This window comes from Salmo salar, chromosome 05 (genome assembly GCF_965601325.2).
Source record: "Salmo salar chromosome 05, fSalSal1, whole genome shotgun sequence".
NCBI classification, from domain to species: domain Eukaryota; kingdom Metazoa; phylum Chordata; class Actinopteri; order Salmoniformes; family Salmonidae; genus Salmo; species Salmo salar.
Genome location: NC_138295.1, coordinates 87246040 through 87261832, shown reverse-complemented (window position 1 = coordinate 87261832; position 15793 = coordinate 87246040). Strand labels below are relative to the sequence as shown.

Here is a 15793-nt window from a genome sequence, read left to right as displayed (position 1 = left end):
AGTTGACCAATGTAAAATACATACTGTATCATGTTTACCATATCCTGATGATAAACATCCACGCTTCAGTTCTATTAACACACATCTATATAATGAAGTACACTATACTGTATACAGAAAGCCTTTTTAATGGGGCTTTGACTTCATTCATGGTGTTGAATCCTATCAGATAGTTGATTGGTTGATTGGTTCCTACATGACGTTCCCTGCTGTGGTCAGTCAGGAAGAGCAGCCAAAGGTTAGCTGTGTGTGTGTGTGTGTGTGTGTGTGTGTGTGTGTGTGTGTGTGTGTGTGTGTGTGTGTGTGTGTGTGTGTGTGTGTGTGTGTGTGTGTGTGTGTGTGTGGATAGCAACCAGGCCGGAACAAATGAGGCTGCAAAATCTGCGACGTGACCAGTCAGAGAGGATCCTGGGAACTCCTCTTTCCCCTGTTCCACCTGTTTAGAATCCTTTTGAATTCCAGGCAAATTGGAACTTCAATATGGAAATAAAGTTAAGAGCACTGATGGCCACGTAAGCTTTAACATTAGTCTGACAGTTTCAGTGGAATAGAGGACATGGTATATAGTGTTCTATCTGCATTTAAGAGTTATAATACGATACATACATTATTGTTCATTTTCATGGAGATATATTTTGTGAGGCCAAGACTTGGTCACGCTTGTCCCCATTTTTACAACAGCTGAACCCTATTAGGCAGACAGACAGCTGCAGAATGTCACCTGTCAGGCCTCAGTGTCTGAGTGTGTGCAGGCACAGTGGGGACAGGTGGTGGCCTACAGGCCCTCCTCAGTGGAAGGAGCATAAAGATAGAGGAGTCCTCTTTATATCTGTGCCATAATAGTGTCTTTGACAGCATGGGCAGCGGCATTTAGGCTACAACCCCAGGAATCCCCACCTAGTTGACTACTTTAACTACTTTAAAATGGCGGAAGCATGCTGGAAGCCCTCAATGGTGCTGCCCATGTTAAAACTGTATTTTGACCACTAGAGGCCTCTATCATACTCAATGGGTAGGAGGAACAACAAAAGCCCTCTCGTGTTTTGTAAACAAGACCCTTGAAAATGTCTTCATTTCTCCATTCTGATCAATGTGAGAAAGAGTTAGACTTGGTCAGTGTCCTTCAATTCAACTAAATGCTGAGCTTGTGGTCTGTTCATTTAATTAGTTGTGTTAATACTGGGCTAAAGCAATTAAGCACCCTGATGCCAAGACTGGAATTAATTGAAGAACACAGAATTGTAGATGATTGAAGAACAGAGTTGAAGGGGAGAGAGCTAAGGTCAGTGTGTGTGTGTGTGTGTGTGTGTGTGTGTGTGTGTGTGTGTGTGTGTGTGTGTGTGTGTGTGTGTGTGTGTGTGTGTGTGTGTGTGTGTGTGTGTGTTCAGATGTGACATGCTGACATCTAGTAGACTTTTGGCCTAGGCTCACTTTTACTTTAAAATAATAATAATAATTAACTGGGCACTAATTTATTAATCCTCATAAATAAACAAAAAGGTATTATTGAAAGTACTTGTTGTTAAAGGCCCAGTGCGGTCAAAAACATGATTTCCCTGTATTTTATATATATTTCCAGGTTGGGATAATACTGTGAAATTGTGAAAATAATGATAAAGCTCTTTTAGTGTAAGAGCTGTTTTAAAAAGACCGCCTGAAATTTCAGCCTGTTGTGGTGGGATGGATTTTTGGTCTGCCTGGTGACATCACCACGTGGTACGTTTGTTAATAGACCAATACGAAAGAGAGTTCCAAACCTATCTGCCAATAACAGATCGTTTTCAGTTTTCTCCTACCCACTCAGACCACTCCGACAGTCCTAGCAAAATTGTTGTTTGAGAAATTTCTCTTCGCTAAGAAGCAATTTTTTGTTTCTTTTTGGCCATTTCAATAGAAAACAATCACAGTAAGGTACTTAATTGTTACGCATAAATGTATTGGCCCTTTAACGATCAAGTTATAATATTTACTCATTATTGGCCCTTTGTTGACATATGTGCGAGCCCTGCTGCCGCCAGATGGCGCTATTATCCCTCACGTCTTTTGTAATTGTCACGTAAGGAATAATCGCGCCATCTGGCGGCAGCAGGGCCACAGTTCATTCGAGAAATGACGTGTCTCAGGGGCGCGCATGACCTCTTGGACTGAAACATGTAACACAGGACTTAGCGGAACAAATATCGCCTACCGAAAAGGAAAGTAATTTTCTTCTTTCCTTTTTAGCTTCACACGACTGAATTTAAAACTGGGAGCAACTTGGAAAACGCTTACGGAAAACTTTCAAACTTCATCCACGGAGAATACCGGTAATGTGAGACTGTTGTTTGTTACAGTGGTATTTTTTTTTAGATATTTTGTACAGCCTGTTATAGTTTTCCACTTGTACAAAACAACAACGGTTGTCTGTGGCGCAGTAATAGTTCTCCACAACCGTAGTTTAGTCGACTAAACTAATCCTAGATCTGAGCTCATGAATCTTGTAACAGTGAAATCTTGCCAGTGAAAGTTATTATTGGTAGAAGGGTAAAATTGCGGCCCGCAATTTTGGCCGTTCCTGCATCTGCACCTCTTTCTTAATATGATATACAAAAGTATGTGGACACCTCTTCAAATTAGTGGATTCGGCTATTTCAGTCACATTTCTGACAGGTGTATACAATCAAGCACACAGCCATGCAATCTTCATAGACAAACATTGGCAGCAGATTTTGTTTTTTAATTTAACTAGGCAAGTCAGTTAAGAACAAATTCTAATTTACAATGACGGCCTACCGGGGAACAGTGGGTTAACTGCCTTGTTCAGGAGAAGAACGACAGATTTTTACCTTGTCAGCAAACATTCGGTTACTGGCCCATCGCTCAAAACACTAGGCTACCTACCACCCCCATAGAATGGCCTTACTGAAGAGCTCAGTGACTTTCAACATGGCACTGTCATAGGATGCCACCTTTCCAACAAGTCAGTTAATCAAATTTCTGCCCTGGTCAACTGTAACTGTTATTGTGAAGTGGAAACGTCTAGGAGCAACATTGGCTCAGCTGCAAAGTGGTAGGACATAAAACCCCACAGAACGGGACTGCCAAATGCTGAAGCTCAGTGTGTAAAAATCTCTGTCCTCGTTTGCAACACTCACTACCGAGTTCCAAACTGCCTCTGGAAACAACATTAGCACAAGAACTGTTCGTCGGGAGTTTCATGGAATAGGTTTTCATGGCCAAGCAGCCGCACACGAGCCTAAAATCACCATGCGCAATGCCAAGCGTCCCCTGGAGTGGTGTAAAGGTCGCCACCATTGGACTCTGGAGCAGTGGAAACGTGTTCTCTGGAGCGATGAATCACGCTTCACCATCTGGCAGTCCATCGGACGAATCTGGGTTTGGTGGATGCCAGGAGAATGCTACCTGCCTGAATGCATAGTGCCAACTGTAAAGTTTGGTGGAGGAGGAATAATGGTCTAGGTCTGTTTTTCATGGTTCGGGCTAGGCTCCTTAGTTACAGTGAAGGGAAATCTTAACGCTACAGCACACAATGACATTCTAGACAATTCTGTGTGGCAACTTTGTGGCAACAGTTTGGGGAAGGCCTTTTCCTGTTTCAGCATGACAATGCCCACGTGCATAAAAGTAAGGTCCATACAAAAATGGTTTGTCGATTTGTTGTGGAAGAACTTGACAGGCCTGCAGAGCCCTCACCTCAACCCCATCGAACACCTTTAGGATGAATTGGAACGCCAACTGTGAGCCAGGCCTAATCGCCCAACATCACTAATGCTCATGTGGCTGAATGGAAGCAAAACCCTGCAGCAGTGTTCCAACATCTAGTGGAAAGCCTTCCCAGAAGAGTGGAGGCTATTATAACAGCAATGGGGGACCAACTCCATATTAATGCCCATGATTTTGGAATGAGATGTCAGACGAGCAGGTGTCCACATACTTTTGGTCATGTAGTGTAGTTCCAATGGTAACCTTTTTTTAAAGCTAGGACTCCGGTACAGTAGGTGGCGGTAACGCACCATAACGTTGGATGCCAAACGTTGATAAACCCCACAGAAGAGGCGGGGGCGACAACGCTGGTAGCTAGCTAGCTAGGACAACGGTAGTCAGTGTCCTTCGCCCCCGCCTGACCGGGACTGTTTTCCCGCAGTGCGGTTAACAACGGCGAGGGCAGGCGTTAGCGAAGCCGAAGGACACCGGGTTTCAGCTAGCTAGGACTCCGGTACACATCAGGCGGGATAGGTAGCTAGCTAACGATAGCTAGGTCTCTGGTACACAGCAGGCCGGGGCGACACCGGTAGCTAGTAATGATACCGGAGCTCCGAGCCATGCGTGAAGATCTGACCGGTTCAAACAGTGTTTTGCAAAATGAGAGATCCCACTGATTTGGCCGTTGTCTCGGCGCATTCTTCTCCTATTCCAAGCTGCTTTCAAACACTGACCTGGACACAGCACTTCCAAATGTAGTTAGGATTTTGTCCAAGAAGTTTCACCTGACTGGTAGTTTAGCAGGTAGAGTATGGACCATTCAGGGACGTGAGGCATCAGGTCGAAACCCGTTGAAGGAACACCATTTAGAAGGAAAAAAAGTGAAACCACACTTTCTGCTCAGTTCAAATAATTTGTTTTATTTATTATAATATAATCTTCTGTCTTCAGCATCCTAAATAATGCCACAGATTCTGTTTTGTTTTTAAAATGTATTTTGAAGGCAAAAAGGGGAAGTAGGATTTACTGCTACACCACCGAGTTCTGATGAAAACAGTGGAGAAAAAACAACTGATAATCACACCGCTATTTATTTCTGAACAGCAGAAGTTACTGATGTGCATTGTGAACAGATAATGAAGCTCCCAGTAATTGACCCTTTTTCGGCACAATTTGGTGAAAGCGGCGAAGCGTTCAGAAAGCCTCGATTACCCAGCTAACTAGGATAACGTTACACAGATGGAACCAGGGTTGCCAGATCTAGCTCAGATGTAGAGCCCGATGATCCCTGAAACCTATACAAAATGCCTGAACTAGCCCCCCAAAAAATGTTGCAGCAAGAGAGGAGTTGCCACATTTATCCAATAAATCCTTTTCCTATAAAGTTATTAAGCAAATTAAGGAATATAATTTTAACTGACATAGGCTGAGAAGCAAAATATGGTTTTCCATCAAAATAATAATTATTGCGAGTTTAAGAATATGTCACGATAGAAGATAAATTGCCCCTATTAAACTCTCCAGAACATTTTCATCAATGGATGTCAGTTTAACTTGTTTAGACTGCTATGCTTAAGCAATAAGGCACGATGAGGTGTGGTATATGGGCTGTTCTTAGGACACAGCCCTTAGACGTGGTATATTGGCCATATACCACAAACCCCTGACGTGCCTTATTGCTATTGTAAACTGGTTACCAACAATTAGAACAGTAAAATGTTTTTGTCATTCCCATGGTACACATCTGATATACCATGGCTTTCAACCAATCAGCATTCAGGGCTCAAACCACCCAGTTAATAATTGTAAATATAAACTAGGTGGTTCGAGCCCTGAATTCTGATTGGCTGACAGCCGTGGTATATCAGACTGTATACCATGGGTATGACAAAACGTATTTTTACTGCTCTAATTACGTTGGTAACCAGTTTCTAATAGCAATAAGGCACCTCCGGGTTTTGAGGTATATGGCCCCTAGACCACGGCTAAGGGCTGTATCCAGGAACTCCGCGTTGCGTCATGCATAAGAACAGCCCTTAGCCGTGGTATATTGGCCTTATATCATAAAACCCGGAGGTGCCTTATTTTTTTAATATATCCCGTTTGCGCATGTAGATAACTATATAGATAAATCCAACAGGAGAGTGTGAGTGATGAATATTGAACAGAGGATCTCAGTCTCTGTGCTAGAAACACTTGGATTATCTTCTACAAATGAATGTTAGGAAATGTTCTGGTCATTGTGCAGTTATTATGTGCCAGATGTTAAGACTACTAACTGTTATAAACGGCCTATTTTTGGAACGCCCCGAATTGCAGGCCGCAATCACACACTGTTGGACAATTGTTGTGAACAGTCTAGTTAAGAGCGGGACGGGGAGGGATACTTTAAAGTTGGACCACTGCCCCCTCGTTTCCCGTAACCATAGTTCATTTTTAGTCACTGATCAACAGTCACAGTTTATTTTGGGTTATATTATTTTGAGCTCTTACATTGTAATGAATAGCACACTGCTGTTTGCTTATCATTGTTCTAATCTAGATAGTTTGCTGAATCATGCTCCCTCTCTCCCTCGTGATGTACAGTTAATACAGGGTGGATAGAGTATTCCCTCCCTCCCTCCCTCCCTCGTGATGCACAGTTAATACAGGGTGGATAGAGTATTCCCTCCCTCCCTCCCTCGTGATGCACAGTTAATACAGGGTGGATAGAGTATTCCCTCCCTCCGTCTCTCGTGATGCACAGTTAATACAGGGTGGATAGAGTATTCCCTCCCTCCCTCCCTCCCTCGTGATGCACAGTTAATACAGGGTGGATAGAGTATTCCCTCCCTCCCTCCCTCGTGATGCACAGTTAATACAGGGTGGATAGAGTATTCCCTCCCTCCCTCCCTCGTGATGCACAGTTAATACAGGGTGGATAGAGTATTCCCTCCCTCCCTCCCTCCCTCGTGATGCACAGTTAATACAGGGTGGATAGAGTATTCCCTCCCTCCCTCCCTCCCTCGTGATGCACAGTTAATACAGGGTGGATAGAGTATTCCCTCCCTCCCTCCCTTGTGATGCACAGTTAATACAGGGTGGATAGAGTATTCCCTCCCTCCCTCCCTCGTGATGCACAGTTAATACAGGGTGGATAGAGTATTCCCTCCCTCCCTCTCTCGTGATGCACAGTTAATACAGGGTGGATAGAGTATTCCCTCCCTCCCTCCCTCCCTCGTGATGCACAGTTAATACAGGGTGGATAGAGTATTCCCTCCCTCCCTCCCTCCCTCCCTCGTGATGCACAGTTAATACAGGGTGGATAGAGTATTCCCTCCCTCCCTCCCTCCCTCGTGATGCACAGTTAATACAGGGTGGATAGAGTATTCCCTCCCTCCCTCCCTCCCTCGTGATGCACAGTTAATACAGGGTGGATAGAGTATTCCCTCCCTCCCTCCCTCGTGATGCACAGTTAATACAGGGTGGATAGAGTATTCCCTCCCTCCCTCCCTCGTGATGCACAGTTAATACAGGGTGGATAGAGTATTCCCTCCCTCCCTCCCTCGTGATGCACAGTTAATACAGGGTGGATAGAGTATTCCCTCCCTCCCTCCCTCGTGATGCACAGTTAATACAGGGTGGATAGAGTATTCCCTCCCTCCCTCCCTCGTGATGCACAGTTAATACAGGGTGGATAGAGTATTCCCTCCCTCCCTCCCTCCCTCCCTCCCTCCCTCCCTCCCTCCCTCCCTCCCCCTCCCTCCCCCCCCCCCCGTGATGCACAGTTAATACAGGGTGGATAGAGTATTCCCTCCTCCAGTATCTGTGCATTACAGATACCTCTAAACTGATTCAAACTCCCATTAGACAGCTCTACAAGCGAGCTTACCAAATAGGGAGTTTCGCTCAGCAGCTATGTTCATTTCCTCCCGTTACGGCCTGTATGTACTTCCAAAAAAGGTCTAAATAAAAATACAAGCAACCAAAAAAAGGTCATTTTCAGCACCTCCAATGTATTGAGATGTTGTATACTTTCTGTTTGTGGCAGCATGAGTGCCGAATATGCATTTGTTTCCCTTTGCTTGTACATTTTTATTTATACCTTTTTTGGAAGTACATACCGGCCATAACGGGAGTAAATTAAGATATTTGGTGAGTAAGGAACATATTTTGACATAACGCTTGCAGAACTGTCTAATGGGAGTTTGAATATGAGCTTCCTGGGCGTTAGAGAGGAGAACCATCCTACTCATTGTCGACATCTCTAATACACAGATACTGGGGCAGCTATCCCCTAGGGATACCCGGACATCTCTAATACACAGATACTGGGGCAGCTATCCCCTAGGGATACCCGGACATCTCTAATACACAGATACTGGGGCAGCTATCCCCTAGGGATACCCGGACATCTCTAATACACAGATACTGGGGCAGCTATCCCCTAGGGATACCCGGACATCTCTAATACACAGATACTGGGGCTGCTATCCCCTAGGGATACCCGGACATCTCTAATACACAGATACTGGGGCTGCTATCCCCCAGGGATACCCGGACATCTCTAATACACAGATACTGGGGCAGCTATCCCCTAGGGATACCCGGACATCTCTAATACACAGATACTGGGGCTGCTATCCCCCAGGGATACCCGGACATCACTAATACACAGATACTGGGGCAGCTATCCCCTAGGGATACCCGGACATCTGTAATACACAGATACTGGGGCTGCTATCCCCTAGGGATACCCGGACATCTCTAATACACAGATACTGGGGCAGCTACCCCTAGGGATACCCGGACATCTCTAATACACAGATACTGGGGCTGCTATCCCCTAGGGATACCCGGACATCTCTAATACACAGATACTGGGGCAGCTATCCCCTAGGGATACCCGGACATCTCTAATACACAGATACTGGGGCAGCTATCCCCTAGGGATACCCGGACATCTCTAATACACAGATACTGGGGCAGCTATCCCCTAGGGATACCCGGATGGACTTTGATCTCCTTAAACCCCTTTTTAGATGACATTATGTACTCTTAAAACCTTTACCATCCTAACCTACTAAGATACCTACTAGGATCCTAACCACCCATCTGACTAGGTGAAAAATTGATGTGCCCTTGAGCAAGGCACTTATCCCTAATTGCTCCTGTAAGCTGCTCTGGATAAGAGCTTCTGCTAAATGACTAAAATGTCAAAAGTAACTTTTGTCATTCGTCATCATGTGTCTCTGTCTCTAGTGCCCTGTTTCTACAGTCCAGACAAGATCAACACTTCTTGAACCCCTCTCCTAGTGATGTCCCAACCTGACAGGAATATCTATTCTTCATTGGAGGGGGGCATCCAGCCCCCAAATGTAGGCTTTGGGCAGCCAAGCCCACCAGGATATGGGATGACCTTACCAAACACGCAGGGAATGCCGAACCCATTTGGGGGGCCAGGGCCTGCTCCAGGGGGGATGCCCTTCCCCACGCCTGGTGCATTTGGTCAGCCCATGTACTCCCAGGGTCACGGGAACCCAGGATATGGGATGACCTTACCCAACACGCAGGGAATGCCAAACTCATTTGGGGGGCCAGGGCCTGCTCCAGGGGGGATGCCCTTCCCCACGCCTGGGGCATTTGGTCAGCCCATGTACTCCCAGGGTCAGGGGAAACCAGGATATGGCACTGCACCTTATGCTCCCATGCCTGGGGCCTACGGTCAGGGCTTTGACAACCCAAATCATGGTGAGTACTTCAAGTGTTAAAGGGATAGTTCACTCAAACTATCTTTGAGTATTTTGTTCATTAGTCCACAAAATGATGCATGACAGCAGTGAAGTTTTCAAGATGGAGCACTTTCAGTAGGGAGCAAAAACGATGTGTGTTATCATTCATTGATAGATAGAAAGGGGCATTGGAAGTGTTTGTGGTCTGATGTGCATTGCATTGAGTCTGTCTTTTCTCCAGAACCAAACACTGATTACCACAGCGATGATCAACCCCCAGGCTTCAGTGACAATAGTTCCTTCTCTCTTGGCTCTGGACTGGATGACAAGACCATAAGACGAGCCTTCATCCGGAAAGTAAGGGACAACCAGGATGACAAGAGGCTCCAAATCAGGACCTCAAGCAAACTTGAACTAAAGAAAAAATATGAACTTAAGATAAAATGGTTGTACATGCATCTGTATAGCCATCATAATAATCAAACAAAATGGCTTCAGAACATTTTTAAAGAGCAATCCTCAGAGTCTACATTTCATCTGTAGTTGGACTTGTAGTACAGTATGTGTCCTGTATCTAATAGTCTCTGTCTCCTTGTCCACCTACAGGTCTTCATGGTGTTGACCGTCCAGCTGATGGTAACATTCTTCTTTGTGGCTCTCTTCACCTTTGTGGAGGAAATCAAAGTGTTCGTCAGGGCCAACACATGGACCTACTGGGCGTCCTATGGCGTCTTCTTCGTCTCTCTCATCACCATCAGCTGCTGTGGAGAGTTTCGCCGCAAACATCCATGGAACCTGATTGCACTAGTAAGTTAATAAGACCTGTCTCATTTAAATGGCCATTATTACCATTATAATTCTATACTTTATGGGCCTGTTTTCCAAACTCAGATGAAGCCTTTACCTGGACTAAAAAGCACACTCAATGAACAATAGTATTCCTAGCTATTCTTTATGGGCCGGTTCTGTACATTTATCTAATTGAAGAAGAAAAATGTCTTATTCACTAAGTTTGTGTTGATATGTGCACTTGTACATAAAGTATTGTTGAAGTTGTAAAAGAGGTTGATTGACTCTCCTCTGGTGTTTCCAGTCCATCCTGACCCTGGCTATGTCCTACATGGTGGGGATGATAGCTAGTTTCTACGACACTGATTCAGTCATCATGGCCGTGGGCATCACTGCTGTTGTCTGCTTCACCGTGGTTATCTTCTCTCTCCAGGTCTGTATCTCTCTATCTCTCTATCTCTCTCTCTATCTATCTCTCTCTCTCTATCTCTCTATCCACAGTTCAACATGTCATAGGGTTATCAGGGATGGGGTGTATTCCAGTCAATGCCAGAATTAAAGGTAGACTCAGTGAAATGACATTGCCATGAGCGAGATGCAAGACTTCGCTCACACACAGTATCTGTGCATGGGTTCACTTCACGCTGTTAGAGCGTGGTAGGTACGGGACCAAAACAGAGGGGGAGCTGAGCCTCACGCTTCAACGCTCTTAGTTGGGGAAATTGATGAACTTTGCTGTTTACTTTGTGCACTTACGTCATATCGCTGAGTGTACCTTTAAACAGCATTCCTATGGAATCAAATTTAACAGGAATTGAACTGGAATTGACCCCAACCCTGCCATCATAGATACTGGCCCTGTTCAGTGATGGTACCGACCCTGCCCTGTTCAGTGATGGTACCGACCCTGCCATCATAGATACTGGCCCTGTTCAGTGATGGTACCTGCCCTGTTCAGTGATGGTACCGACCCTGCCCTGTTCAGTGATGGTACTGACCCTGCCCTGTTCAGTGATGGTACTGACCCTGCCCTGTTCAGTGATGGTACTGACACAGCCCTGTTCAGTGATGGTACCGACCCTGCCCTGTTCAGTGATGGTACTGACCCTGCCATCATAGATACTGACCCTGCCCTGTTCAGTGATGGTACTGACCCTGCCCTGTTCAGTGATGGTACTGACCCTGCCCTGTTCAGTGATGGTACCGACCCTGCCCTGTTCAGTGATGGTACTGACCCTGCCCTGTTCAGTGATGGTACTGACCCTGCCCTGTTCAGTGATGGTACTGACCCTGCCCTGTTCAGTGATGGTACTGACACAGCCCTGTTCAGTGATGGTACTGACCCTGCCCTGTTCAGTGATGGTACTGACCCTGCCCTGTTCAGTGATGGTACTGACCCTGCCCTGTTCAGTGATGGTACTGACCCTGCCCTGTTCAGTGATGGTACCGACCCTGCCCTGTTCAGTGATGGTACTGACCCTGCCCTGTTCAGTGATGGTACCGACCCTGCCCTGTTCAGTGATGGTACCGACCCTGCCCTGTTCAGTGATGGTACTGACACAGCCCTGTTCAGTGATGGTACCGACCCTGCCCTGTTCAGTGATGGTACCGACCCTGCCCTGTTCAGTGATGGTACTGACCCTGCCATCATAGATACTGGCCCTGTTCAGTGATGGTACCGACCCTGCCCTGTTCAGTGATGGTACTGACCCTGCCCTGTTCAGTGATGGTACCGACCCTGCCCTGTTCAGTGATGGTACTGACACAGCCCTGTTCAGTGAGGCTAGTGATGGTACCGACCCTACCCTGTTCAGTGAGGCTAGTGATGGTACCTACCCTACCCTGTTCAGTGAGGCTAGTGATGGTACTGACCCTACCCTGTTCAGTGATGGTACTGACACAGCCCTGTTCAGTGAGGCTAGTGATGGTACCGACCCTACCCTGTTCAGTGAGGCTAGTGATGGTACCGACCCTACCCTGTTCAGTGAGGCTAGTGATGGTCCTGACCCTACCCTGTTCAGTGAGGCTAGTGATGGTACCGACCCTACCCTGTTCAGTGAGGCTAGTGATGGTACTTACCCTACCCTGTTCAGTGAGGCTAGTGATGGTACCTACCCTACCCTGTTCAGTGAGGCTAGTGATGGTACCGACCCTACCCTGTTCAGTGAGGCTAGTGATGGTACTGACCCTACCCTGTTCAGTGAGGCTAGTGATGGTACTGACCCTACCCTGTTCAGTGAGGCTAGTGATGGTACTGACCCTACCCTGTTCAGTGAGGCTAGTGATGGTCCTTACCCTACCCTGTTCAGTGAGGCTAGTGATGGTCCTGACCCTACCCTGTTCAGTGAGGCTAGTGATGGTACTGACCCTACCCTGTTCAGTGAGGCTAGTGATGGTACCGACCCTACCCTGTTCAGTGAGGCTAGTGATGGTACTGACCCTACCCTGTTCAGTGAGGCTAGTGATGGTACCGACCCTACCCTGTTCAGTGAGGCTAGTGATGGTACTGACCCTACCCTGTTCAGTGAGGCTAGTGATGGTACTGACACTACCCTGTTCAGTGAGGCTAGTGATGGTACCTACCCTACCCTGTTCAGTGAGGCTAGTGATGGTACTGACCCTACCCTGTTCAGTGAGGCTAGTGATGGTACTGACCCTACCCTGTTCAGTGAGGCTAGTGATGGTACTGACCCTACCCTGTTCAGTGAGGCTAGTGATGGTACTACCCTACCCTGTTCAGTGAGGCTAGTGATGGTACACCCTACCCTGTTCAGTGAGGCTAGTGATGGTACTGACCCTACCCTGTTCAGTGAGGCTAGTGATGGTACCTACCCTACCCTGTTCAGTGAGGCTAGTGATGTTACCGACCCTACCTTGTTCAGTGAGGCTAGTGATGGTACTAACCCTACCCTGTTCAGTGAGGCTAGTGATGGTACCTACCCTACCCTGTTCAGTGAGGCTAGTGATGGTACCTACCCTACCCTGTTCAGTGAGGCTAGTGATGGTACCTACCCTACCCTGTTCAGTGAGGCTAGTGATGGTACTGACCCTACCCTGTTCAGTGAGGCTAGTGATGGTAATCACCCTACCCTGTTCAGTGAGGCTAGTGATGGTACTTACCCTGTTCAGTGAGGCTAGTGATGGTACCGACCCTACCCTGTTCAGTGAGGCTAGTGATGGTACCGACCCTACCCTGTTCAGTGAGGCTAGTGATGGTACCTACCCTACCCTGTTCAGTGAGGCTAGTGATGGTACTGACCCTACCCTGTTCAGTGAGGCTAGTGATGGTACTTACCCTACCCTGTTCAGTGAGGCTAGTGATGGTCCTTACCCTACCCTGTTCAGTGAGGCTAGTGATGGTACTGACCCTACCCTGTTCAGTGAGGCTAGTGATGGTACTGACCCTACCCTGTTCAGTGAGGCTAGTGATGGTACCTACCCTACCCTGTTCAGTGAGGCTAGTGATGGTACCTACCCTACCCTGTTCAGTGAGGCTAGTGATATTATTATTGTTTGATAGTAAATGTCCCTTTGACCTTTGGCATTCTTCCTGACCCGACCTCCGACCCCATACAGACCAAGTATGACTTCACTTCCTGTCATGGTGTGCTGTTGGTCTGTCTGATTGTCCTGGTCCTCTTCGGCTTCCTCTGCATCTTCATCCGCAACAAGATCCTGGAACTGGTCTACGCCTCGCTGGGCGCTCTACTCTTCACATGCGTAAGTCCTTGTCACAAATGCCACCCTATTTTCTTTACAGTGCACTACTTTTGACCATCGTAGTGCACTATTTAGGGAATGGTGCTATTAGGGATGCATACTAAAATCTCTTTCTTTGGTAATGATCTTGATTATCATCGGTGGTGTCTCTTTTCCTGTAGAAACGATACTGGTGGTGGTAGTAGGGCAACTATTTAAGTATTCATGCAAGTGTTTTGATTGATGGGCCCTGGCCAAAGTAATGCACTATATAGGGAACAGGGTGCCATTTTGTTCAGTCTTAGTCATTATTTTGCATGTGTTGTCAGACCAAATCGAGACCTTATCTCACAGCACATATCTTGCTAAATAGAATGAGTAGAATGCTAATTCTAATTGTGATAATAGAATGATCATTCTTTTGAATGTGATTGATTCCAGTTCTTGGCTGTGGACACTCAGCTGCTGCTTGGCAACAAGGAGAATGCCCTGAGTCCAGAGGACTATGTTTTTGCTGCTCTCTCACTGTACACTGACATCATCAACATCTTCCTCTACATCCTGGCTATCGTTGGAAGAGCACGGAACTGAGAGCTTCCTCTAAAGGAACCATTTGAAGGATGAAGGAGTCTTTTTACAGGAGTTACTCATCTGTTCCCATATCTAGTACAACACCTGCTACACATTGTTTTATGTGCCTATGTCTCAGGTGAACACTGCTGTCGCCTGTCGTCCTAAATGTGGTTCCCTATGCGCTTTTAGAGCAGTGGTTCCCAAACTGTGGGGCGCGCCCCCTAGTGAACTCAGTCCGGCTTTGAACTTACTGTTGAAAGTTGTAACAGTAGAATGCACAAGGTGACGTTTCTAAACGGGGTGGTGCATCATCACTTCCTCTTGTCAGTCATCGCAGAGCGTGTTTGGGAAACCCTGATTTAGCAGATGTTCTTATCCAGAGCCATGTATTTTTCTATTGTGTTAATATTTTTCTTTGCTAATTTTCGTACTTTTTTAACTCTGCATTGTTGGGAAAAGACTCGTAAATAAGCATTTCACGGTGAAGTCTACACCTGTTCTATTCGGCGCATGTTACAAAACATTTGATTTGACTTAGTTCATTTAACATGGGTAACTAAACAACCACATATCACAGTCATAGCCAGTAACTCTGCTTGACTCCCTCATCTTCATTGTGCTCAGTTTTTCTTTCTTTGTAAATTATTTCTCTTTTTTCTTCTAGGGGGCATCAGCTTAATATTGCCGAAAGAATATTGCTTCCATCAATGTAATTGTCTGCATCATTTCCAATCCCCCATTTATTTTTGGGGGTAAATATATATATCCATACATGCATGCATACATATACACATACCTATATAGACATACATACTTTTTTTAAGAATATACCTTTATTATTATTCCCCGCAAACCCTACCACCGATCCCCCAATTGGAGTAAACTAATAAACACTTCGGCTTTTACCTTCAATTTATTGATCTTATACACATTTTACAGACAGTCTATTTTACAATAGTTATTTTTTTGTTTGTTTTTAGTCCTTCCTCTATTTCTGATGTCCATCCAGTTTGATTTCTATTTGTAACTGTGCTATATCACAGTTACAAATCATTGTGCTCAGTTTTACCACAATCCACACTGGTTTAAATTGTGTAGTGTGAATCATTAATAATATTTGAATTCAATTTGTTTTGTGATATTTCTGATGTTTGAGTCTTTGCAGCTGTATTTGTTGATAGTTATTCAATTAAAACTGAATTGTAATCTCTCTTTTTATCAGTGCTGGCGATTACTGGATGCTTCTAAATCGTTTCTAATGGTGTATGAATCATGATTATACACTTTGATATGATTTTTTTCTAAGCCAAAAGCATGAA

At 45.7% G+C, this 15793-nt stretch overlaps 1 protein-coding gene across 4 annotated transcripts; it reads left to right on the top strand.

Moving 5' to 3' along the window:
• The first annotated feature begins 2112 nt into the window (after positions 1-2112).
• grina (glutamate receptor, ionotropic, N-methyl D-aspartate-associated protein 1 (glutamate binding)) lies at positions 2113-15685 on the top strand. 4 transcript variants are annotated; one of them, XM_082974875.1, is made up of 7 exons: positions 2113-2306; positions 9039-9432; positions 9655-9770; positions 10020-10220; positions 10507-10635; positions 13779-13922; positions 14343-15684. In XM_082974875.1, the coding sequence occupies exons 2-7, from the start codon at positions 9096-9098 to the stop codon at positions 14490-14492; spliced, it is 1077 nt and encodes a 358-aa protein (XP_082831001.1). In that variant the 5' UTR covers positions 2113-2306; positions 9039-9095; the 3' UTR covers positions 14493-15684.
• The last annotated feature ends 108 nt before the right edge of the window (positions 15686-15793 follow it).

Coding starts and splice junctions, on each gene's coding strand:
- grina (XM_082974874.1), top strand. CDS start 9,000: ATGTCCCAACCTGACAGGAATATCTATTCTTCATTGGAGGGGGGCATC. Junction 9,771..10,019: donor GACGAGCCTTCATCCGGAAA/GTAAGGGACAAC, acceptor GTCCACCTACAG/GTCTTCATGGTGTTGACCGT. Junction 10,221..10,506: donor CATGGAACCTGATTGCACTA/GTAAGTTAATAA, acceptor TGGTGTTTCCAG/TCCATCCTGACCCTGGCTAT.